We start from the raw sequence: 24,595 nt of genomic DNA on the forward strand, positions 1-24,595 counted from the left end.
TAACCCTGTTATACTGGATTTGGATGCTTTTATTATTTTGCTCAGAGAGCAGCTGCCCCAAAATGTAATCATATAGGGAAAGTGAGGGTTAAGGCAGGTAAACACTGGGAATACCTCAGGGGTTTTGCAGTCTTGTCTGCAGTTCCAAAGGGGTAGTGTAGCAGCTTTGTTCAAAGATCCTTGGCTGCACAATTTTATTTTTATGGAACTTCGCTGCGTCATCAAAACCAGCCTTATTTGGAACTTGAGTTTTCAAATTAGAGAAGTTTCTGTTAACTATTCTGATACAGAGTAAGTGAATGGCTGTAATTCTCACAAGTATATGCTTGCAAATCTTTTTTTTTTTTTTTTTTTTCTTCCCCCCCCCCCAAGGAATTTCCTATCCAGGTTGTTTTCACAAGCAGCAGGAAATCAGATGCGTAGAGGCCAGTGGGTGTCACTGTTTCGCCACAGAAGTGTTGTTTTGGACCATGACTCTTGGATTTCGTATTTTGCCGCTATTTGATTGTCAGTGGAGTATTCCTTCAGGCTGTAATCCTACAGAAAGGGATACATCAAGTAGTAAGATACTTCCATTTAAGGAATAAGAGAAGTGGATGGTTCCTTCAAAGGCCTAAGAAGTATATAGATAGGAGCCTTTAAATATTGTGATGTAAGACCAGTAGTTACAGAAATACTGTCACGTAAATTAATTGAATCCCCAGGCTGTCAGACAAGTTCTGACAAGGAATTGTATTAAAGAATATTTGCATTTTAGATTGGGTAGTGGCTGGTGTCTCTAGAGGTATAGATTCCATCTGTGTAACTATAACAGATGAAGCTGCTAAAATTCATCCCTTCAGTGTGGGTTTCACATAACAGTTAAACGAAAAAAAGTCTGGCCTTGCAAAAATACTAGATTGTTTCCCAAGTGTGAAAGTACATCATTAAAAGAAACAGGTTTTTCTTAACCATGTGGCTTTCTTGGGGTTTGAATGAAGCACTGGCTGATCTGTTGTTCTGGAGAGAATTTTAATGGTCCACCCTTGTGTGCTTTATTGCAGGCGTCCCTTCTCCTGTGAAGATGATTTTGACCTGCTGCTCCTTAAACCGGCTGCAGATCAATGCTGTAATTAAATTACAGACCCATGTAAGCGACTTTGTTCTTATATTTACAGCATGCACAAAATGTGATATTAATCATAAGACTATTACATTTTTCAGTATTTGGTAAAAATGGGCACTTAGGTGAACAGAGAATATATATTTTTAGGAAATGTGCCTGTTTCCATCTTCTCAGAATGCCATCTTCCTCATGCTTCCTTTTGCCTTCTGTTTAAGCAGGTTGTGGTCATTGCTTTTCCTGCCATGAATTACTGTGCTTCTTTGTATATCATCTGTAATTATATCATAATTATGGATATATTTTATAATATTAATAAAATACAGTCATTGATTTGACTTAAAATTTCACTTAGTAGTTAAGAGTTTTCTTTCTCTCTTCCCATGCTTAAGGTTTCCACTGAATGTCTTTCCTGTCAGGATAAACTTCACGCCATCAGACACATTGTCATCAGTAAAGTAAGTACTGAGCAACTGCAGGATTCCTTCTTGTTCCCCCAAATAAAAGCCTCAAAAGGCAAGAGGATCACATGTTGCTTTTGAAAATTCAGGCTGGCAGATAGGTGAAATGAAATTGCTTCTTTTGTTCTCCCTGCATGCTGCTTTGGATGGCTTTATCCTGAGTCCTAACAGCTATCAGGATTTTAAATTTTGGTGGCAAGATGCTTGTTAAGCATCATAAGCGGCTCAGCTGGCTAGTGTGCAGCAGTGACATAATCCTATTACCGACCTCGGAACACTGTCCCTGGCAAGCGCACGTCTGGGCAGATCTTGTATTTTTTTTCTGCCTTGCTTCTCCCTACTCTGAAATGGAAGTGCAAGTGTTTACCGTAGTGTACTCTCTGCGAAAGCATGTGCGCATGTGTGTGTGCATTCCAGTGTTGCTGTGTTCCCCCAGCAGCTCCATGTTTCTGTTTTGCTGTGGTGACCTCTCAGCTGGCGGTGATTCCTTTCCCAGCAAGCTGCACATTCTCCTTCCTCTGTGTAAGCTATTAAAACCAGATGCACAGAAAGAACTGTGCTATGATGCACTTTTGTGGGCTCATTTCATTCCTTGGCTAGAATGGTGGGCTGACTCCCATGAAAGCTCGGGGGAAAGCCCAAGAGGATTTAAACCCCTAAGTCTGAGCTAAACTCCTGGGCCTGAATCTATATTGATATCACAGTAAATAAAGTAACACAAGTAAACTGAACTAAATCAGTGCAAGGCTGGAATGAGAGACAGGAGAAATGAGATCTGGTTTTGCAGATGTTATCTGCAGATGTTTGTTCTTCATAGGCTATTCTATGGGTCCTAATATGTCATTAAGCCTGGAAAGAGTAATCAGCTTTGCATTTTTCCTGGATCAGCTTAATTTTGAAACACAGGAATCTGAGAAATAAGCTTGTGATCTCATGCAAAACCATGAAAGAGGAAAAGACACCCTGCCATTTAATGGGTGTATTTATAGGAAGGTCGTCTCACAGCCTGCATCTGACTCAAAGTAGAAGCCATCTGGGAATGTTTCTATGGGTGACATTCCAGGAAGTCTCACATCATCCTGCAGTCCTGTCAGATGGGGATTGCTTTAGGCTCTTTTGGCTTGTGATGGCTTTGGAAGAAGAAAGCCACAGCCAGAGTTCAGTGTGTCATGATGTGACACCCCTTCTCAATGTTTTTGGACTAATGGTTAACTAGACATTTGAGATTTCTCATGGAATGTGCCTCTGCTGTCAAGCTGTTGACTAGAAGAGCTCTTTGCCATTTTGTTAGTTAGTAAGATTCTCTAGATGAACTGTAGATCACATAAATGTCTTTGTTAAATTGTCAGTCCTCTACAGAGTACAGATGAGAGAGAATCACTCTGCAGCAACATTGTGCTGGGGAAGACTGTTGAGGCTGTGGGTGCTGAATGTCCTCCTGCGTGAAATAATGATGATCACACTGCCTCCTCAGGCCTCAGTTCTGTTAGGAGTGGGAGAGAAAAAACAAGACACTTGGTGTGGGCTGATGTCCTCTGTTTCCCCTGGGTCCTGTTTTGTGAGTGATAAGTGAAGCAGTATGTGTGTGTGCGTGGTCTCAACAGCCGTCAGTTGTAGGGATGGCCACTCCGTGCTCCCAGAAGTAGCCTCTCCAAGACTAGTGCTCCTTTGGAGAACCAATCCATTAAGAAATGGACACTAGTGGCAAATTAAGTAACCAGTGGCTTAAGTCTTTTGGAACTGGGGCTGCTTTGTGCAGTCTCCTGTGCTTGTGATGAGCAGCTGACACTGTGGGGTAACATTCTGGCTAGTTTATTGTCACATACAATTTGCACTGCCTCGTAACTAGGGTGTGTGAAGTTGTGTGAAGAGAACTGGCTTCCCACACAAACAGTCGACCTCAGCTGTTTCGCTGCATATTTGCTTGTCCTGGGGCTAACTGAGAGCGCCTTGTGACAAACCTCACCACTAAACCACGGGCTGTAGCACTGTCAGGGTCAAATCAGCCGCCTCCCTTGAGATCTGAGCAGGCTGTTATTGAAAGCCATGAGATGTTGCCTCTATACTTGCAGGCAGGGGTTAAGCATTATGAATTTGCGGTAGCCAGCCAGCTTTCCCATATAAGAGCACTGCACTCATTGGCTCTCTCTTATTGAGAAATCCATCTAGTAATTTCCTGTGCAAGCCCTTCTTCAGTTTGCAAAAGGCTATACAGTTGAGTAAATAACAATAATCTGTGGTTATTCCTTCTCACAGGAAGCCTGGATTCTCTCATGGACCACCACCAACCAGGAGTTCTATGCTGTGCCATTAATAGACTGCTAATATGAGCGTGGTCTTCTCTGCAGAGGAAGAGGTCTCTCACCCATGGATGTAAATAATTTGGGTTCTGCTTTCATGCTTATTAACACTTGTTGGTATTTGGCTTGGTTTCTACTGAGAGATTATTTACCCTCTGAGGGATCCGTTGGGACTCCTTGTCAGATCAGTTCTTGGGTGGAGCTTGCAGCAACTTGGGGTAAGTGCTGTGCTCTTCCTCTTTTGACAGCAGAGCTTTTTTGTGCTGTGCTACTCAAAACGGCTTGGTAAAGTTGCAGAAACAAACAACTCAGTTCTTGAGTAGAGAAGTGAAAGTTGAGCTGGCAAACAGAGTGCGCATTCTGTGTTTCCTAGGGATGCACAAAGTGGATGTATGTATTATAGGGTGATTTTTTATAGGACCGTTTTGCTCTTGCTTTTAAACCAGACAGTCTGTCTGTACAAGACTGGCAATAAATAACTCTCTCGAGCGCTGTGGAGAGATGGAAACTGCAGCTGAGAAATGATTTTGGGGAAAGGAAGACAGAAAAGCACAAGCAAACTATTATGGAAGTACAAATAGCCCTCTAAAGGATCAGCAAATGTGCCAGTAAGTGTTTTGGGGGAGGAAATAAGCCTGAAACGGGATTATAGGGTGTATGCCTGTGTGTGCAGAGGAATGTTTGTCGTTAGAGTGCAGACTAAACTGAATGGCTGAATTATCATAATGGTTTGTCTTGAAATCAGCCCTTGGATTTCTTGCTGTGAGCTGCCTAAAGATGTTTTGTGGCTCTTTCCTGCCTAAAACTATGTTTCTCCACATCCTAGTCTAAGCCAGAATGTTTATGCTGTGTCAATTTACCTCTTTGCTGGTATAGGCTATGGAGTCTGGCTGTAGTCCCAGCAAGGGAGATTTCTCTTCAGAGAAAACCTGTTAACCATTTGGAGGGAGTACATGTGAAAAAGACGGAGTTATTACAAAAAACTCTGCTTCAGGTTGGTAATTGTGGATGTTTTCTTGCTGCCTCACAAACTGTGTGTGAATCTGCAGTCATATGCTGACTACAGCTAGCTTGCATTGGGTGTGGATCTGAGATGCATCAGATACACATGAAGAGATGCCTCAAAAGAGTAAAAAAGGAGTACGTATTAGATGGGAGAAGTGGGCTGGCTGGGTGCTTTGATGAATACTGATGCTCTCTGTACAGCAGATCTGGATCCAGCTGTGCTCTTGGGAGAGCTGTGCTCTGTTCAGGCTCTGAGGGCTGTGAGTGTCCACATGGCAGCTGCGGTGGGGTGTGTGTTTGCCTGTGCTGTGGAGCTGAAGGTTCAAAGCCTGTCTTGCATGGATAGCCAATAGCTCCAAATGTTGGGGAGATCCCACTCACTTTAACCCAGGGTGAAATGTGAGAATGTGTGAGGGGAACATAATTTGTGCGTATGTTTTCCCTGTAGAAATAGCATAATGCTTACCAACAGAGAACATGAACAAACTTACTGCTCTGTTCCAAAGAAGGCTAAAGTTATCTTATCTTTTTGGCCACTTGGTGACTAGCTGTGTTGGCTGCACTGAGACAAGAACAATGATCATAGTCTCCTAAAGATCCACTTTCTTTGCCTTTTATGTAAGGAACCTGTGCTGCTGCCAACAGGTGAGGTCATCTCACGAAGGGGGTTCAGATGTTCTGCAGACAAGTTGCCTGTATTCCATGAACTGCTTTTGAACTTCTTCTCTAGTGATACCCTATTTATGGCCTTGATCCTTTATTCAGATGCTGCTACTATGCAGAGATTAACTCAAGCTCTCCTTCAAGGGACCCATAGTCAACTGTAGGAATGCTGGACCTGCAAACATGCTTACCTCTTTGTGCCGCACCAAAAGCATTCTAGCTTTGTGAACAAATTGTGTTATTCTCCCTCTCCCTTGCAGGTTTAGTCTCCCGGTGGGGAACATCTTTGGTGATCTGCAAGACCATCTATGCTGGAAATGGATAACTTCACAAATGGGCAGCCAGGCCCAGGTCAGAGGAACAGGTTGATGGGATTGCTAGAAACAGATGACAGTATCCAGGAAGATAAACCTGCATCTAGTAAAAAGGAAGAAAGATCAGGACATGGAAAGAAAGGCGAGCCACGACCCTTGGAGACACCTTATCAGAAGGAGAGCAGTGACTTTCCTCCTAAAGTCAAGATTAATCTGAACTATTGGCCAGGACTCGTCAGCAAGTGAGTAACTGTTGGGTTTTTGACAAGGGTATGATCCCTGTTGATCTGTACTGATCCCTGCTGGTAGGGGCCTATAGACTTTACCAAGTCTAAACTAAAAGTGGCAGTGTAGGAATATTACAGGCATATGGTAGGAGGTAATTAAAAGCAGAAAAGGAACGTATTAGCCCTTTCCTTCTCTACTTGGAAGGTATGTGTATGATGTGTGTTGCGTTTTTGGGTGTATCTGAACTAACACTAAATAAGCCAAGTTGGGTGTCAAAGCAGCTTAGCATGGAGCCCTATACAACTGAACTGTTCTTGCCAGGGAGGGATGTAAAGCAGCTCACAGAGTGCTTCACACCATGTGATAGGACTGACTCTGGTCCTGCAGCTATCTTGGGCTTCTCTGTCTTTGTACTCTGGACGTGTTCCAGGGTTGCACATCAGACTGGATCTGGGAAGAACTCCAGCTGATGGAAAGAGCAGCCACTTAAGAGAATTCTGGGAAATAAGTGCCTCTATTTTTCCCTTGACTTAAAAATAAAATACTTGGGTTTTCTGACAAACTTTTCTGCCTCCCTCCTTTCTTACACCATCCCACTAGAATTTACTGTACACTCTTGTCTTTCACACTCCAGAACTTCTTAACATTCTTAACACACAACTCTGCATTTCTTCCGTAGCCAAAAGGACCCAAATCGCTTTGACAGAGACAGGCTCTTCAGTGCAGTCTCAAGGGGCAGCCCTGAGGCACTGGATGGTTTACTTGAGTACTTGAGGAGGACCTCCAAATTTCTCACCAACTCCGAATACACAGGTAGTTTCCTGCTCAGTACTCCATAAACAGGGCTAGCAGAGGCGGTGCTTGTTCATGTAGGAGGGAAGCAGGGGAACTTGCTCATGGTTCTTTGCTTTCTCCAGCCCTCTGTCCATTATTTTATTTTCCTAATGTCCACCTGAGGATGGAGAATACCCTTAGTTATGGCATCCTAAGGCTTTTGCCTCTATTGCAGACAAAAAATACTGAGAAAGGCCTTTAAAATAATTATTGTGTTTGGTTCTACAGTGAGAGTTATGTTCTGAATCAAGTAACATAGATGTATGCAAAGTACTTCCGCAACCCATTTAATACTCTTTTTCTGCTAGATGCGAAGACTGGGAAGACCTGCTTGATGAAAGCTCTGTTGAACTTAAAAAATGGAAAGAATGACACAATCCCACTTTTGCTGGAAATAGACCAAAAGACACAGAATCCCAGGCCACTTGTCAATGTGGCGTGCTCTGACTGTTACTACAGAGGTAAGGTTTCTGTTCTGATGCTGTATCAAAGCAGCTTCTCCATTAGATGGGCGAGATGTGCAGATACCAGGAAAACAAGGGGAAGTGGTAGTTCTGGTGCCGTTACAGTTAACAGCCTACTCACCTCTTATTTCTGATTCTGGTACTGCATCTTCTTCAGCCTTGAATTATAGACCTCAGAAAATTTGTTCTTGGTTTATAAAACAGAAGTTATACATGTTCAATAACCCAAGAATATGAGAAGGTTTGCTTGGGAAAGCTTAAAAAGCACATCTAAAAGTGCAAAAGCAATAGTATATATCACTATTAAAGAGTAAGTTCTGCTGTTTGTCTTATTCTTTTAGTAGCAGACACGCAGCCTAGTCATGTACATGTATGGCTGTCTTTATCCTCTCATATCTGCTTGGGATCTTAGGGCCAGGCAGGAACAATTGCCTGGTCTTGTGTTGAATTTCTGGTAGTCTAGAGGCTTGTCTTCTGACTCCGTGTTTGCAACGTACTTTTCCAATGAACGCTGCTGAAAGTCATCAGTTGCTACCCACTCCCTGCCCAGCACTGAGGCTGCAGCATTGCTATGCAGAGCGTACAGCAGTTGTTGAAACAGTGCTTCCCTAAAGAGTCCTTTGCCTGTTCCCTCTGATAGTGACACTGAGTGATAGGTTTTGCCTGTTTCCTTAGGCCAGACAGCACTACATATTGCCATAGAGAAAAGGAACCTAGATTTGGTGAAACTTCTAGTAGAGAATGGAGCTGATGTCCATGCCAGAGCCCATGGTGAATTCTTCAAGAAGAAGAAGGAAGGAATTTACTTTTATTTTGGTGAGTCAGTGTGGAACACGCCTTCACTTTTTTTATTGTTGTACTGTATATGATGCCACTAATTCTTAGTTGGGTTTTGCCCTCTGTGCATGGGTTGCCATCTCCACCATCCTGTAATTATTTGAATGGCAGAATCCTTTCACAGTGAGGTGTCCAGTGAGCATTTGCCATCAGCTTTGGTTTTATGTATTTAATCCCATCTGAGGGGCTTCAGACAGAGAGAAATACTTGGTTAGTTTAGAAAAATTAGGAGTCTGGGAAAGTGTTTCAACTGCCTCCAGAAATGAGTATTGTTTACTGCAAAACCTTATGTGAAACTAGAGACGCTGAGAAAGAACTTGTTCTGTGCTCCAGTGGTAAAACTACAGGCTAAATATATTTTGCTTTTATTTTTTTTTAATTCTTTTTCACCCCTTTCTGCTTCCTGTCCAAATACTGTCCTAATCTCTTCAGGTGAACTCCCTCTCTCCTTGGCTGCTTGTACCAACCAGCTCGAGGTGGTGGAATATCTTCTAAACAATCCCCACCAGAAAGCCAGGCTCCAGGAGCAGGATACGCAGGGCAACACAGTCCTCCATGCCCTGGTGATGATTGCAGATGACACTGAAGAGAACACCAAGTTTGTGAGCACAACATACGTTGAGATCTTGAAGGCAGGTGTGAAGGTTGACCCAACATGGAAACTGGAGGAGATAGTGAATTATGATGGATTAAATCCTCTGCAGCTCGCTGCCAAGACAGGCAAAGTGGAGGTAAAGGCAACTAGAGGGAATCCTGGGGGTTGCTGAGGGAACAAGGAAGACCATAGTTACACCCTTAATGTAGCAGTGGGATTTGAGGTAGGGGCATCTTGCACCCAACCCATAAGTTGCTAGGACAATAAAGGAGGCCCCCACCAGGCCACTCCAGTTAGTGTCCTACAGAGTCTCAGCCGGCTGCTCCTGCTCTCTGTCCCAGCCAACACAGCCAGACTGAACCGAAAGTGGTTCTACTCCTGGAAGATCTGATAACAGATGTAGTTAGTTTGCCTTCTTTTAGCCAGATGGTCTGGTGTTTGGCTGTATCAAAGTGTATAACGCAGAAAGCCCAGGTGTCCTGTATTTGAAGGTGATTTGGGTATGTATGCTTGTCTCATTTTACACCTTCGTTACATACATTTTTTTCTGGTACATATCTGGTTTCTCTTTAGATCTTCAAGCACATCATCCAAAGAGAGATCAAAGACCCAGTGTACAGGCACTTGTCACGCAAGTTCACTGAGTGGACCTACGGACCTATCCATGTGTCTCTCTATGACTTGTCGTCTATAGACAGCTTTGAGGAAAACTCTGTGCTAGAGATTCTGGCATACAGCAGTGACACACCGGTGAGTGTGAGACAGCAACATTTTTTCTGCCTTTCTATAGTACTGCTCTATAATTACGCACATCATGTCAAGATAATGTGGTGTTTCACATGATTGTTTTTCTGGAAAAGAGATGCATGATGGAAGTATGTGCATATTTTATTATTTTTAGTCTGCTTGGTATGCCTTTGATAATCTATAATATGAGAGAAATTTTTGCTCCTTTGGTTGACCTAAGCCTGGGTGTGTCCAAATACCTTGACAAAGCCAAGCAGAAGTTACTTCTTGTGGGATGGTTGATTTCATTCATACTGAAAGGCCTGACTGAATAAACCCTTAGCAATATCCTAGTTGGAGCCACTGAACTCTAGCCCTGAAAAAGATGATGCTCTGGTGATTTTACATTCCTGTTGGTACATGGGTACATTTTTGTTGTTTTTCTGTAGAAGCGGTACAAGATGGTGGTTCTGGAGCCACTGAACAAACTGCTTCAGCAAAAATGGGAAACGTTTGCTTCCAAGAGATTCTACTTCAGTTTTGTCTCGTACTTGTCATTCATGATCATCTTTACAGCCATTGCATACTATCAACCCTTACGGGTAAAGGTAGGTCCAGTCGTCTTTTGATGTGGAAAGGCCTGAATGGATGGAACTGATTTTAAAAGGTGCAGGGTGGTTATCATCACTACCTCTGCCTGTCTTCAGTGTTTTGGTTTTTGATTTTATCTTGCAGCCTTCATTTCCAATGGAGTTCACGGCTGGAGGCTTCTTGTGGGTCTCTGGACTGATCATTATCTTGCTAGGAGGCATTTATCTAATCTTTGCTCAGGTATGGGGATCTCTTGTCTGGTTTCATTGTAAGAAAGAAACAAAAGGAAACTATTCAGGATGTGCATGAGTGGATGGCAGGAAGGAGTCCTGTCAGCACGATCTAGCAGTGACAGGGATGGCACGAACCAGGCTGCTGGGCAAAAGGAAGAATGGGTTCACAACAGCAAATAGGAGAGACTTCTGTGATTTATGGTACTAAAACGCATCCTTGGCATTTAATGCAATCTATTAATAAAGACATTGGGCTGAGCTATGATTCAGCCCTTGTTTATCCTTGTCCTTTATAAATAAGGCCTTTTTTTTTATCTTGGAAGGATGACTAGCTGAAATTTGGGATCTTGAAAATGAAAGCCTGAAGAGGAGCTTATGGAGCAAACCTTTCCCCTGACCAATAAGCTATGCTGGGCAGGAATCACTCTCTAGCATGCCCTGGTTTTTTGATGAATGACTGCCATTGATTTTTCTCTAATAGAGTCTGTACTTGCGGAGGAGACGCCAGTCCCTGAAGACTATGTGTTCTGACAGCTGCATTGAGATCTTGATGTATGTCTCTTGAGGTTTTTTGCACAGTGAAAGCACGGGTGAAATTGCTTTCTTGCTTCTTCTACCTGCTGCATCTTCTCATAACCCTTTGTTGTAGTGGACTTTGCTGGATAGGGTCTGTCCTAGGATTTGTAGCAGAACACAGTGAAGGTCAGACCCTCAGTTTTTCCATAGTTAAGAACATATGCTAGTTAGAAAAAGAGCTCAGGTTCTTAATCATACTGTCACTGTGGCTCAAAATTGGTTGAAAGGAAAACAACTTCTCAGTTTTCTGAGGATAAATGTGTATAGATGCATCTATGTGCATGTATGTGTGCATGTGTTCATAAGTGTTAAATTTTTTTTCCATTTAGTATCAGTTGTGTGAGTTACATCAAGCAGTTCAGAGTTTCCATACTGTGAGATTAACCAGTTCATAACAAAACTGTAACAATTTCTGCATCTGGTTATAACAGGATTTGCTTATATAAACTATGTGTCTGATTGACTGCCACTTCATATGTTCCATGTAGCCTTGGAAAATGTGTTTACTTTTCCTTGCAAAAGAGAAAAGATCTGCAAATGGGCCTTTTTGTTGAGGTAAGTCAGTGTGTCACTCATTCTGTTTCTCTCCAGCTTCATCCAGGCCTTCTCATTGTTGCTGTCAGCAGTTCTGTATGGTGCAAGTTCAGAAAACTACGTGGCGGTGATGGTGTTCTCCCTGCTTTTGGGATGGATGAACATGCTGTATTACACTCGGGGCTTTCAACGCACTGGGATCTACAGTGTCATGATACAGAAGGTCAGTACTTGGAAAAAACTTTGTATGAAGAGCTTTTGGGTGTGAGGAACTAAATAGAAGTCCTGCAATTACTTTTCTCTGAGGACCATGAAAACTGTAAATGGAACTGATGTACTGACTATGGAAGTAAAGATATTGCAGGAGTGGATTAGATCAGTGTCTTCAAGGAAGCACAATTGTGGCTAACCATTAGTTTGCTGTCTTTGAATATAGGAAGTGACAGCAGCTGAACTTACCTGTTTGTCATAAAAAACCTCCAAACTAGCAGTCAAAACCAGTGTGAGTTCCCTGGAACTGTTATGCTTGGGCTGAGAAATGTTTCCAGGTTCATAGAGTCTGGGACTAGAAAGACAAGACAAAGCAGAGGTGAAATGAGGTGCCAGGGAAGAATTCTGATCACCACTTGTGTGACACCCAATGGCAATGGAAAACAAAGAGATGTGTGTGTTGAAACAATTTGGAAGCAGCTGTACTGGGGAACGGACATGATACTTACATGTTTCAAGGAACCTATTCATAGAAACATAACAACAAATAAGTTCATGTACTGTCAGATTAAGCTACCAATGATTTTACTTACCCGAGGAAGTGATTTAACATGTATTAGTAGTTTTTTAAACTGGGTAAAAGCATTTTCCAACTTGCTTTCAGTATTGTTGCTGGGGGTTGGTTTATGATGTGTGACAACAGGAGATCATCCAGGTGAATTCATGCGAGATAAAGAATGGCACTTCCTCTTGATTTGTGTTTCAGACTATCCTGAGTGATCTCCTGCGTTTCCTCTTGGTTTATATGATCTTCCTCTTCGGCTTTGCTGCAGGTAATGACTTACCCAGCATTATGTTGTAGGCTGGGCTGCAACAATTTTTCTGAGTATTCAAATTCTGTTTTTCTCATAGCTCTGGTTACGCTGATGGGGGATGCTCCTTCGGTCTCTCAGAACAAGTCTCTTGCTCAGCTGGAGAGCGCTGGGACCCATGCTATGTACGGTGGGCTGCTTAGCGTCTCCCTGGAGCTCTTCAAGATCACCATTGGGATGGGTGACCTGGATTTCCAGGAACATGCCAGATTCAGATATTTCGTCATGCTCCTGCTGCTTCTCTTTGTGATCCTCACTTACATTCTTTTGCTCAACATGCTGATTGCGCTCATGAGCAAGACTGTCACAGATGTTTCTGATTATAGCAAAAGCATCTGGAAGCTGCAGGTGAGGCACAGTGTGCTGCCCAGCTGTTAGGTCGTGGCCCAAGCTCCTACCTGAGTCTCATAAAATCAGAGATGGCAGTGCCTGTCTTTGTCCTAAGCCTCAGCTATAAAGTTCTTTTTTACATAAATGTGCCACTCTGAGGGTAAATTCTAACATTATTTTTAGATGTATTTAAAACTCTTGCTGTTTGCATGGCTACAAGCCAGTCCAGATCCATGTGCATAAGTAACTTGAGAGAATAACTGACTGAATGGTACTATTAAACAAAGAAGCACTTTGGGATTGGGTTCCAAAGTGATTTTCCAAGTCAAAGTAGTTGCTGATTGGGGAGGATTTAATCAAAAAGAGGGGCTGGCTCTGTATGCCCTGGCTTCTCTCTGACATGGACTTCTTCTTTCAGAGGGCTATAGCTATTCTAGAAATAGAGAAGGCCTGGCTGTGGCGCCAAGGTGGGAAGAGGAGATCTGGCTGCTTCATGTCAGTGGGCCTCAATAAGAAAGATGAGCGGTGGTGTTTCAGGTAAGACAGATGTAACATTACCCCTTACACTCCAGGCCAGGAACGGGTTCCTGTGATTCGTAACCTGGTAACCCTGAACTGCCACAGGGAATTTCAGCACTTACTCAGCAGAGTGACTCAACTGCATGTTCCTGGGTACATGCAGACTGGTTGGGGATTGTGGTACTGGAAATTTGAGAACTAGTCGAGCTGCCAGCATTGTCACCAAGACGTGCTCTCCCCAAAAGATGTCCTGTTTAACCCACATCAGTGCAAGTGGTTATAGTGGCAGGGTGTCTGCAATGATGCTTTCTTTGCTGCTGCAAGTATAGCTGTGCCCGGAGCAGGCTGTGGTGGGAGGGATGCAGGCTGGTAGCCCCTTTGCTCAGGAACATGCAGCTTGGGTGCAACATGAGAGGGGAGCTCTCTTCCTCCCATAGAGGGGCTGGGAGAGCAGGTGAACCTTTTTCACCCAGAGAACCCAACTGCAGGCAGCACTTCTGTCAACTCTAGGGTGTAACAGGACATGTATAGAAAGTGGAACCTGGGAACCTCCTTTGATTTAAGTATGTTCCCTGGGAGGAACTTAATATTTTAAAACAAACAACATAGACCAGCACACAGTATGCAAGGGGAGAAGATATGTCACGGAACTTAGACTGCAGAAGATCTTTACTTGAAAAGCTCTGCAAGGTGTTGCTACAGCCACATCATTAGGATTGTGTTAGCAGGAGGAACTGGGTTTCTGTGCTTGCAGGACAATGAAGTCTGGATTGAAATGCTGCGCTTCATGCATCAGTGTCTGTTGCATTTTGTCTCTCCAGAGTAGAGGAAATAAAATGGACAAATTGGGCAAAGGACGTGGGAGTTCTTAAGGAAGATCCTGGAAACACCAGTGATTCAGAAATAAATCCAGAAGGTAAATTACATCATGAAGAAAGGTCTTTAGAATCCTTTTAGCTTCCTGCTCGGCAGCTACTCTTGGCATGCTATTATGTCTTTGGTAGCAGAAATTTTAGGCAGGCCAGCTTGTTCATGAAATGGCTCCCACACAGGATCCATCAATAGTAGCAGCATCACTTGTGAGCTGAGAAAAGAAAGAATTAGAGCAGGTATGGACCTGGTCAGAGTTTGGGAACAAATAATGAGAAAGGAGGAGATGCCGTTCCTGCTTACCTCTAGTAGAAATGGCCAGGAAATGCTGCTGAGAAAAGGAAGGGCTGTTCTTCCCTTTGGCTCTGTAGCCCAAATGCATGGTGTTTTTTCTAGGAAAGGTAAAATTTTTAGGTCCACTCATGCTGCAAGTGTTAAAATCACAGGGCTTTTAGAGCACAGATCAGGGCATCAACACTGGCAACTTTGTCTAATTCTGCTGAAGATAATTACGTTTGCTTCCCTTGTTACACCTGGGAAGCAATTCTGTGTGGAAAATGGAGAGCTGTTACTTTCTCTAGAAATACTTTGTTCAGGCTGGCAGAGCTTGGGCAGAAGCTCCACGAGATTTAAACACGGCCTCCTGCTCTGCCAGCGTAGGTTCTTCCTAGATGCCAGTTTTCTAGGACTGGGGAGGTTGCAACACCTAAAATGCTATCTGGTGTATGTTGGGTTTTCCCTAAACCTGCACCCTTCTAAAAACTGTGTCCCTTTGTCAGCCTCCTGCTGACAGAGGGCTGCTGTCTTTATGTCTCCTGCTGTAGAGACACGATCATGGAAACGGATGCCACAGAAACAACTGAGACCAGCTGTTTCAGAGGAGCAGTCGCTATTGCAGCCCCAGCTATCTGCAACTGAGATGATGCCTCTAGAGGGACAAACCCGAAATCTTTAGCAGGTTTTCTGGATTGCAATCTTGCTTCCATCTTCAAAGGAGTAGTTCTTCCTATAGCGGCTGGAAGAGTTGAAAGCATTATCAGTATTAAAGTGCATTTCATTGAAGACTGTGGTTCAGTCTGTGGCTTTAAATATTTTTATGCACTTTAATCATTAATTTCCTCTGAAGAAACTATTTTTACTCAACTTTCTCTGCCTGACACTTTCTTATTACTGTGTCTAAAGGTACAAGAGTGAGAGCAAGATCATAGGGGCAGTGGGCAGTGTTTTTGGGAAGGTAGTGCTTTCTGAGCTGTATAGAAATAAAGCTGTTTGCCACCGAGAAGCAAAGGACGGAGTGACCTATCTAAGAATGGGTCACCTGTTATTCTTTTATCACAGGAGATTGCACTGAAGTGCTTTGGAATAAAGAGTGTTGTAAGGGCATAAAAAGTTGTGAAGGATGGAGTTGGCTTCTGTACAAAACGCTGTCGGTGTGAGACATGAGTGGACAAATACTCAGTCTTCAGTCATCAAGAGCCATACTGAGTCTTTGCATCAGTACCTACAGTGCTTGGTGTGTAGCCCACATCAGAATTCCCGTTTTACAGTATTATAATGAAGTCATTTGCACTATGTGCACATTTGCTGAAGATCACAAAAGCGATATGGATTTCCTGGACCTGTAATTTCACCTGGTGAATTTCTGAAACATCTATCTTTCACAGGTTGCTTTGTGTAGAAAACATGAGCAGAATCCTGCATGTGGCTTCCAAGAGACAGATGGGCCAAAATGCTTGTGCAGTTAACATTTCCTGTCAGTCTTAGTGGTATCCTGTCTTGCTGTAAATGGACCTCATTGCTTTTTGTAATGTGCACACTGCCTCAGGCAGGATACAAAGCATGGAAAAGAGATAAAAATGAGCTGTCTCACTTTCAGCCTATATTTAAAAATAATAACATGTAGTATTTCTGTATATGGTCAATGTAGCAAGTTTACTTAATTGAAGGTGTTCATCCTTGGATGTATTTTCAGAGCTTCAGATCCTCTCAAAAAGGAAGAGAAGATGTGATCAGTGTGGACTATAAGGCCTTATTAAATTCCTTGATTACATTTCACCCAGCACTGTGCTGGCCTCACTGCCATGCAAGTCAACTCTTGTTTTTCATGACCTCATGTCAGTTTATGCAGCCACATCTGAAAATGTAACAGCTGATGTTGCATTGGATGCATTTTTCATTCAGGGAATGGCTAGTGATAACCATGACAAAGCTGCAGGCTACAAACGTTGGTAACACCTTTCCCTCAGTAAGATAAACTATGCAACTCAAGATCTCCTGTTTCTCCTTTCTGCTCTGAGCAAGTGAAGCTAGGAGGTTTGTCTTTTGGAGACAGTCATCTTAATCCTGTTGCTTACTACATGCACATGACTGGCAGCAAAAGCGTTGCTTTTAAAACTTAATTCCCTGTCACTTCAAATGGGTTCTTCCACCTGTGCTGGGCAGTTCCCTCTGCAGCTTCACTGCACAGGGTCTCTGAATCGTAGCCTAACTTTTCTCACTCCAGCTTCTGCTGTTTTCTTGCTTTGTGAAGCCTTTGGCTGCTTTTTCCATCTATGGCTTTGTCCTAAGTGTTCCCAAGATTTGGCAAGGTGCTCGTATTGCACAAAAGAATCATCTGGCATATAGTAATCTATTGCTGTGCTTGGTGCTTTGCCGTGGTAGGGACATTTTGAAATTCTCAAGAAATGCAGAATCAGATCTGCTATCCCTGCATGGAGTCTTAATAAATAACAAGATAAATCTTGCTTACTGGTAGTGTTTTTGATAGCTGTGTGCTGTGACAGCTCACTTTCAAGATAACCTGCTTCTTCAGCTATTCCTTGAACCTGCTTCTCTTTAAATCCCTTTCTTAAGCTTGTGGTGTTAGTTTATCTTTTGATCTGCATCAAAAATGTTCTTAAACATCTAGTGTCTGCTGTGAAAGAGGGCCTTGGCGTTCCTTGTGCTTCACATTCATGCCACAGACCACCAGTCCCAGCCCTCTCAAGCTCATGAATGGAGGCTGATGGACAGAAGAGAGGGACAGGCACATGCAGCAAACAGATATGTCAGGTTGGTCAGAAGGTTCAGCAGTGCCCAGGCTGTTGTACAGTTCTTTGATGTGGTATGGAAAAAAAAATATTTTTGAGGAGTTCCAACCTCTCTCCAATGAGAGGTGAGTCAGCCTATTGAAATTAGTATCGGCTGTCTCCCAGTTTTACATATTCTTAATGCACAAGGTTTGTCTTTGGTTTCCCTGTCTAAACCACTTCCCATTTTTGTCACATTACAAACAGGAAGGGTGTCTGGCATTTATTTTGTGGGATGTCTGCAGTTCCTTGCAAGAGGAAGGACTTACAAGCTGGTTCAGAGCTTTGAGGGCCCAACAGGATTTTGAGATCCACTCATAATAGATCATAATATTTTGTCAGGAAAAACTTCAGTCATTTACACAAGAAGTTATCAACAGATGAACTGTCCTGTCCCTTCTACCTCTTGTGACACATAAACCCACCTGCATGTGAACCATCCCTGTGCAAATGGAGAGGCTTTGCAGGGCTCTCATCGGAGAAACCAGAAACCTTTCACAAACGCCAGCAAAGGAACAGCTGCAGTTCCCCTGCTGCCTGTTCCGTATGTATGAGCCATGGAGACTGAAGGGCCAGCCGTGCCATGATGGAAGGACACCAGCAGCTCTCATTACTTTCCATGCAGGGTTATGGATGCTCAAAACCTCCCCTGTGTGATTTGGTCAAAGTTGCTTGCCTCCTGGCAGGGTAGGGAGATGGATGCAGACCTTGTTGTTGCCAAACTTTTCCTCCTTCTGTACTCGAGCGCACTTTGCCTGGTCATTGTTCCCTGTGGCTTCTCTGCTAGGCTCCAAATGCTTCCCACTGCACGATGATCTATCTCACTGCTTATCTGTAATTCTCTGAAAAGACACTTCATGTTTGGTTGGTATGGTTCCCAGTTCCCCATAAGGCCGTTTTCCTCAGTAGTATAGGTGGAAGCAAGACTTTCTTGTTCCTAAATGCTTTGCATATTTTATTTTATTGGTTCCCCCCCCTGCTTTTTTCCAAAACATACTCTGAAGCTGAAGCCAGTATGGGTTTGATGTATCTGTGTCTCAGCTGATTCCCCCTCTCTTCATCTCTTTTTGACTCCACTTGCAACTGAGCATACTTTCCATTGCCTCTGTAGCTAGCAAAAGGAGTCTTTGAAATGTGACAAGCAAAAGAGCTCAGACAAAGAACAGATGCTTTATGTAAGGCTACATAAGCTGCAAAGAGCTATTTCTGTGGTGATGCAGCTGGCAGATTTCTCAGCTGGACAGTTCCTGTGAGTAGCTATCAGTTTTGTTCTTCTTTGCTTTAAGAATTTAAATTTAAGAAATTTCATTTGTTGCTCTGAGACTAAAATGAAAAAAAAATTGGAAAAAGGAAAAAAAGACATTTTAAAAGAAAACTGTTCCACTTTGTAACCTCATATCTGCTTCAGCAGCATGAATAAATTGAGGCCAGACAGGACCAGGCAGAGCTTCAGGAAGGCGTGACTGTGGCTGCCTCATGGCTGGCAGCTAACTGTTACTAAAATCTGAGTGCAAAGAGTGTTTTCTTCACTTCCTTTTTTGATGTAATTTTTTTTTTTTCAGTTTGGATTCGTGAGATGTGGAGTGCTGCAGCATTTCTGGACTGTGAGGATGGTTGTCAAGTGTTGTTAAACACAGGGAGTCCTTAGAGGAAGAGAGTTGGAAGTAGCTAGAAAGTGGGTGTGATTTGTTGCACTCTTCTGAGAATGCTTGGGAAATTTACACTTTCTGGGCAAAGAGAACTGCATCTCTGGAACAGCTTTCTCCCCCTCCCTGCACCTTCCAAAAACATTTGCTATGCAGTTAACTCTTCTGATTGCTCAGCATTTGCTATTTCAGCTCATTTAGCACTTGTAATAACAACACATAGCACCTGAATAATACTTGCTACACAGTACTCTGATAGTATGAGCTGTTTGGGAGTAATTGTGTGCTAGTTTGGTCCAGATGAGGGTCAACAGTACTGAGAAACAAGGGATCAACATAAACCAAAGAATTGTTGGTAGAGGAGAGAAGAGACATGCAGAATCGCTTGACATAACCCTGGGCATCCTGCCATAAAATGTCAATGTTTCTGACACCAATAATATACAAAATAAAAAGGGAACACCAAGTGCTGTGTGTGCGTGTGTGTGTGAGGGCTGGGGTGGGGGAACCTCTTGTATTAAAAAATTACCATGAGGGGCATCTGGGAGCTGACATCTCTCTTAAATCCCTGCTGTGAGTTCACTCATCAATCTGTCTGCACATTTCAATGTGATGTGGCATGTCCACAGAGCAAGTACCAAAGGACAAAGTGGACAGTAAACACACAGACCCTTGTGCCTTTCCCAGACAGATCCTGTCATTCTAGGTATACTAAAGGTGTGGATGAATAGAAGTGGAGACACTGCTAAAAATTACCTTTCAGTAACATAAATTTACCTTTTAGTAGGTCTTTGCCTCTGCAGATTTATTGAAATGTCACTAGCGTACACCTTGAAACCTCAGTTAGGAAATCCACAACAGTCACTTTGTCTCAGCAAAGATCTGAGAACCTGGATCTGGAGATCTGGAAAATCATCATCAGAAGAGAGAAGCTTTTGCCTGGTACCTCCAGTCCTTCCTTCACCTTAAAGCTGGGAACAGTGAGATTGCTCTTGTATCTACTCTTCCTAATGAGTGAGTCTTATATATTTATTTTACATATATTAGAAAATAAAAGTCTTAGTTTGGAAACAAAGTAATTTCTGGAGGCTCAGATGGGTCCCATAATGTGAACCAATAAAATTATTCTTTTGTAGAAAGTTCAGGATGTTTGGGCTTGTATGGGAAGTCCTTAGTTTACTACGTATTTTTCTACTATTTCAGAGAAATTCATACATTTGGGTGGACAGAGTTTTATAGTTCATCCTTAGTGGGAGAAAAGTGGCTGCCAGGTGAAATTATACTCTCAAATACAAAGCTAACAAGCCCTGTTTGGCCTTATTTGATTTTTTATTTGTTTGCCTGTTTGCTTGTAGTTAAGTAGGTGAGAGTAGAATGTAGGTGAGATTTTTTTATATTCTTCCCTTTCTAGCATCATTTTAGATACACCTTGGATTAAGCAGTGTGAGCTTTCAGAGATACATTCCTGCAAGTTTTTGGCTTGTTGACCTCCTTAAGAAGAGTGCTAGAACATGTAGGATTTTTTAAAAGAAAAATCAGAAGACCTTTACCTGGGAGTAAACTGGTGTAAAAGTAAAGCATATGAATTAGAAGGAACATTTCCTGAGTCAGTTGGTATCCATGTCATTGTGTCCTGCAGCCTTGTGGGGACAATTCTGCCATGCATTAGTCTTTACCTGCTACCCCAGAAAGGGTAACAGCCTTACACTGCTACTCCATTAGCTCAAGCAATGGACAACCTCACTGGGGATATTACTGGCCCCTCTTCCAGCCACTCTGCAAATAAATGCTGGTTTGATTCTACACGATAGAATTTCTGTTTGTCTGGTTCCCTTTTCAAAAGACTCAGTACTGTATATACCTACTCCATCTGTATGGAAAGAATATTATCCTTTAAGTATTCATTTCATGCCCTGGTCAGCCTCACAGACTTCCTGACAAGCTTTTTACTTCCAGTGTGTTTGGGAAAAAAATGTTATTAATTTTATTCTTTTAATAAGATGCCCATCAAAGTTCTCTGTAGCTTGCTCTGCTGTGATTTTTGATTTAACATCAAGATCTATGCTCTACGGTTTTCCTTATTTGAGTTTGACTTCTACATGTTGTATGATGATGTATTATTTCTGTGAATATCTTCGTTCTCATGTTTGTTGTTATGCTAGGAAACTCCCAGCTTTGTAAGCATATAAATCCTTAATGGATATGCCCACAGAAGTTACTGATATTTTTTCAAATCTTGACGTTTTTTGATTTGGCTTATACAAAACTAAGTTGGACTCATTGGTGAAGGCTTCTATCCATATGTGCTTCTGCAGATGTTTTCTGTTGCTCTTCTCTAGCAACCCTTTTTTTTTGCATTTGTGGATTTTACTTGATGAAAGCAGCAGTGCAGAAAAATGTAGTTGTTTGACGTGGTGGGTCTCAGTTACGTTCTTGGAATGAATTTAAGAGAACTGTGCCAAGCATCTAAATTCTATAGATTGTTTGTCTGTATAGTTGGCTAATCTGCAACACCTACCCTTTTTTTTTTCTAGTTTAGGTACAGTGCACTTCATTTCAATAACTAAAGTGCTAAAGTCATCTGCATTGGAAATCCCTGTGAGCAGGGAACCAGGAGCAAAAAGTTCAAAGAACTCAGCTTTGCAGGATAGCAGCAGCAGAACGAAGTGCTGAGCTGAGGCGGCTCTGGTTCCTAAGCCAAATGCCATACAAGCACAGGAATATTCACAAGAGTGAGGTCAGCTCCCTGGCCATAATTTTTTCTTTTTTGTTGCCTGCTTGAAAATTGTCTGTTACTTCAAAGGCAGTTGCACTTTCCAGGGAGCTTGTTCCAGCATATCTGGAATTCTGGCTTTGTTTTAAAGGAACTTTGCTGGAAGACTTTGTATAAATGTGTGGTATTGTTAGGCTGATACTCTTACAGTGGAGACATACACAGATGCCTAGGAGCATCTCTGAGTTAATTTGGGGATTTTAGCTGGTAGAGTGGATTTATAAAGCAAGGTGGTAGTTCAGGATGGTCCGCCTACACTCTGAAAGGGATGCATGCCGTGTGCCTCAAGTGTGGGACTTCTCAGGAAGCAGAAGCAAAGATTAAAAGCTCACACTATTTGCACATTTCATGTCATCGCTCCAATTGCAGAATTTACTACTTTCACTTAGGCTTTCATAGTGAGTCTAGGAAATTACATGGAATTGATTGCATAAGCTCAGATTCAGCTCTGAGTAAAATCAGAATCAGGAAAGACTCTAGATGGATACCAGGACAGAATCTGACCTCTTGTTAGTACATCAGAGATTATATTAAAAATGCTAGACTGCCTGTTTATAAGCAGGCTCAATCTACAGCTTCCACAGTTATAGTATGGGATTATAGGCTGGAGTTATTTGTAAAATTCAGGTGTTGTACTTTTCTTCTAGTTTCAAACAGGGACAGAGTTTGTGATCAGAGTCACTTGGGCTTGTTCCTGAGATTAGTGTGAAGTTTTCAAAGTTGTTGTGTGATTGACAGAAGTTTGGTGATACAGTACGGCTCAGTGCTTCAATTTACAGCATCTATTACTTGCCTTTCACGCATCCTACTTTGTGACATTTTCAGTCTGTCACTTAGATTCAAGTATATTTATCTTCCCAGCCTGTGCATTTACTGAAGCATTAACACACTTAGAGAAATCAAGAGCTGAAGTGTGAACAGCAATAAGGGTTGGCTTGCCACAGTTCTACAGTCGAAACACCAATATCAGCCCCTTTTTTTGTGGGCTGCGTTGCAAGCAGGAAAAGCATTCATGAAAAAAAGAAGTTACCTCTAGGATGCCAATTCAGTTACAGCTCTGTGAATAATGAGTAAAAGGGTTTTTTTCTGATGGCAGTTTTAGATCTATTTTCAGACATTATTAGACGTTTAGCAGAGCTGCATCCTCAGCAGAGTATCCATTACATTTGGCACCAATTTCCTCCCTCACTGCCAAGCTTTGAGCTTTTTTTTAACATCCACAAAATCTATGTTCTCCTCTTCTTACCAGGTTTACGACAATGCTGTTCTTGCGGGGAACAATCCCTGCTGCTACCTAAACTACTTATTCTTTAATCTAATGGGTTGCAGTGTCCCAGTCTGTTGACTGTCAACTTTACAAGAAGTGAATCCACTGGTGCCACCCTGAAGTGGCTGGCCACTTGCACAAACCCTGGAGTTTTGTCTCCTTCCCTGCCTAAAGGCAGGCTTCTGAACTTCAACTGGTATGAACATTTTGTGATATCCAAGATGGACTTCCATAACAGAACATCAGGACTTGCATTGCTTTATTTTTCATCAGGCTGGGCAAGAAAATCCTCTGTTAAGATAAATCAGCAAAATCTCCATAGCTTGGTATCTCCTTCCCCCCCAGCTGCCTCTGCTGTCATGGTGGACAGGGTTCAGAGACAGCTGGCTCAAGAGCCTGTTAACTATGACTCTACAGATCACAGTCTGCACTTTTTGTTTTCAGTGGTTGAGTCCTTGTCGATCTTTAATATCAACACTGGCAAGATGTGGACGGCACCACACACAGCCTCTTTGTTGTGGCCCATGGTTCTTCAGCACTCAGATGGGAACACAATAAGGAACAGAAGAAAGAAAAGCATACCTAGACTTCCCAGGGGTTTATGAATGGGTGTGGCCTGAGGTCATGTAGCTTCTCACTTTCTACAACTATAAGCACAGATTGCTCTGCCTGGAACCCAGAATTGGGCCTTGGTTCTCAGGGGCTGATGAGCTGTGTGAGAGCTTCATTGGTGTCAGGGGTACATTGTCAGCCTGTGAGTCTTCACGATGGTTCTCCCCTCACCCACAGCTAAGTCATGGCACTGTGCAGAAAGGATGTCTGCCCATTTAACCAAATGGCAGAAGCAAGCGGGGCTTTTGCAGTACTTCCCAGCATACTGCATCATTTCTGGGGCTGCAGCAGTCACGGCACCCACCAGCTGTCAAGAGTTATGTTGTGAGCTTGGTCTGAAGACCATAAAGTGTTGGAAACTCTGACTCTGGGGTCTGTAGGGGAAGAGAAATTGATGGCTAGGCTGGTGAACGGAAGCCAACCACGAGTGGTTGCTATGGAGATAACCTATATTACGGCAAGCAGATCGCCCAGGCTGTGTAGCAGATGGCAGATTTTAAGTTTCAGAGTAAAGACACTTTCCTACCCCCAAAGCAGAAACTGGATGACTCAAGAACAATCTCCATTTCATATGGCAATGCTGCCTTTTCCTAGTGTGGTGGTTGGGCTTTGTCACTGCACCTCTGGCTTCCCTTTATCTCCAGCATTTTAAGGGCACTTCCAGACCTCTTCCTTGATCTTTGATAGCTCTCCTGAATTCATAGTCCAGATAATGGGAAGGATGATGATTTGTAGGAGAAAATAAGTGTTTTCTTTTTAGTGGCTGATACAGCTCAAAACCACATTGGTATCCAGTTAATTAAGAGACATTGTCAGAATAATGGGTGGCCACCCTGGCACACAGATGAATGTTTTGTGCTCTGCACTGCCACAGGACTGCCTGATTGTGCCACCTTCCCTCTTTCCTGCCTTTTTTCTTGTTCCACAGGATTTTGGCTACTTCCTCAGTAGACATGGGGCTGGGC

General features: G+C 42.8%; 1 protein-coding gene across 14 annotated transcripts in view; it reads left to right on the forward strand.

Annotated features, from left to right (window-relative positions):
* Positions 1 to 403: 403 nt before the first annotated feature.
* Positions 404 to 24,595, forward strand: part of LOC102047179 (transient receptor potential cation channel subfamily V member 2) — a 49,000-nt gene continuing 24,808 nt past the window's right edge. Inside the window, exons 1-24 of one of the 14 annotated variants that reach the window (XR_008733546.1) lie at positions 405 to 507; positions 1,044 to 1,129; positions 1,495 to 1,560; positions 2,913 to 3,140; positions 3,820 to 4,081; positions 4,310 to 4,471; positions 4,740 to 4,857; positions 5,792 to 6,087; positions 6,753 to 6,886; positions 7,216 to 7,368; positions 8,047 to 8,187; positions 8,641 to 8,939; positions 9,377 to 9,553; positions 9,979 to 10,137; positions 10,265 to 10,360; positions 10,835 to 10,905; positions 11,521 to 11,686; positions 12,440 to 12,506; positions 12,586 to 12,893; positions 13,294 to 13,412; positions 14,216 to 14,310; positions 15,089 to 15,222; positions 15,603 to 19,007; positions 19,763 to 19,992. Coding sequence is in view for 12 of the 14 variants with exons in the window: in XM_055718539.1 (XP_055574514.1) it covers positions 5,840 to 6,087; positions 6,753 to 6,886; positions 7,216 to 7,368; positions 8,047 to 8,187; positions 8,641 to 8,939; positions 9,377 to 9,553; positions 9,979 to 10,137; positions 10,265 to 10,360; positions 10,835 to 10,905; positions 11,521 to 11,686; positions 12,440 to 12,506; positions 12,586 to 12,893; positions 13,294 to 13,412; positions 14,216 to 14,310; positions 15,089 to 15,219 (2,364 nt within the window). In the remaining 2 variants the exon portion in view is untranslated. Of the gene's footprint in view, positions 508 to 1,043; positions 1,130 to 1,494; positions 1,561 to 2,912; positions 3,141 to 3,733; positions 4,082 to 4,309; positions 4,478 to 4,739; positions 4,858 to 5,791; positions 6,088 to 6,752; positions 6,887 to 7,215; positions 7,369 to 8,046; positions 8,188 to 8,640; positions 8,940 to 9,376; positions 9,554 to 9,978; positions 10,138 to 10,264; positions 10,361 to 10,834; positions 10,906 to 11,520; positions 11,687 to 12,439; positions 12,507 to 12,585; positions 12,894 to 13,293; positions 13,413 to 14,148; positions 14,311 to 15,043; positions 15,408 to 15,602; positions 19,445 to 19,762; positions 19,993 to 24,595 lie in introns of those variants that run through there. The other 13 variants (XR_008733549.1, XM_055718539.1, XM_055718547.1 and 10 more) reach the window with 13 other exon arrangements.

This window comes from Falco cherrug, chromosome 1 (assembly GCF_023634085.1).
Source record: "Falco cherrug isolate bFalChe1 chromosome 1, bFalChe1.pri, whole genome shotgun sequence".
Lineage (NCBI taxonomy): Eukaryota > Metazoa > Chordata > Aves > Falconiformes > Falconidae > Falco > Falco cherrug.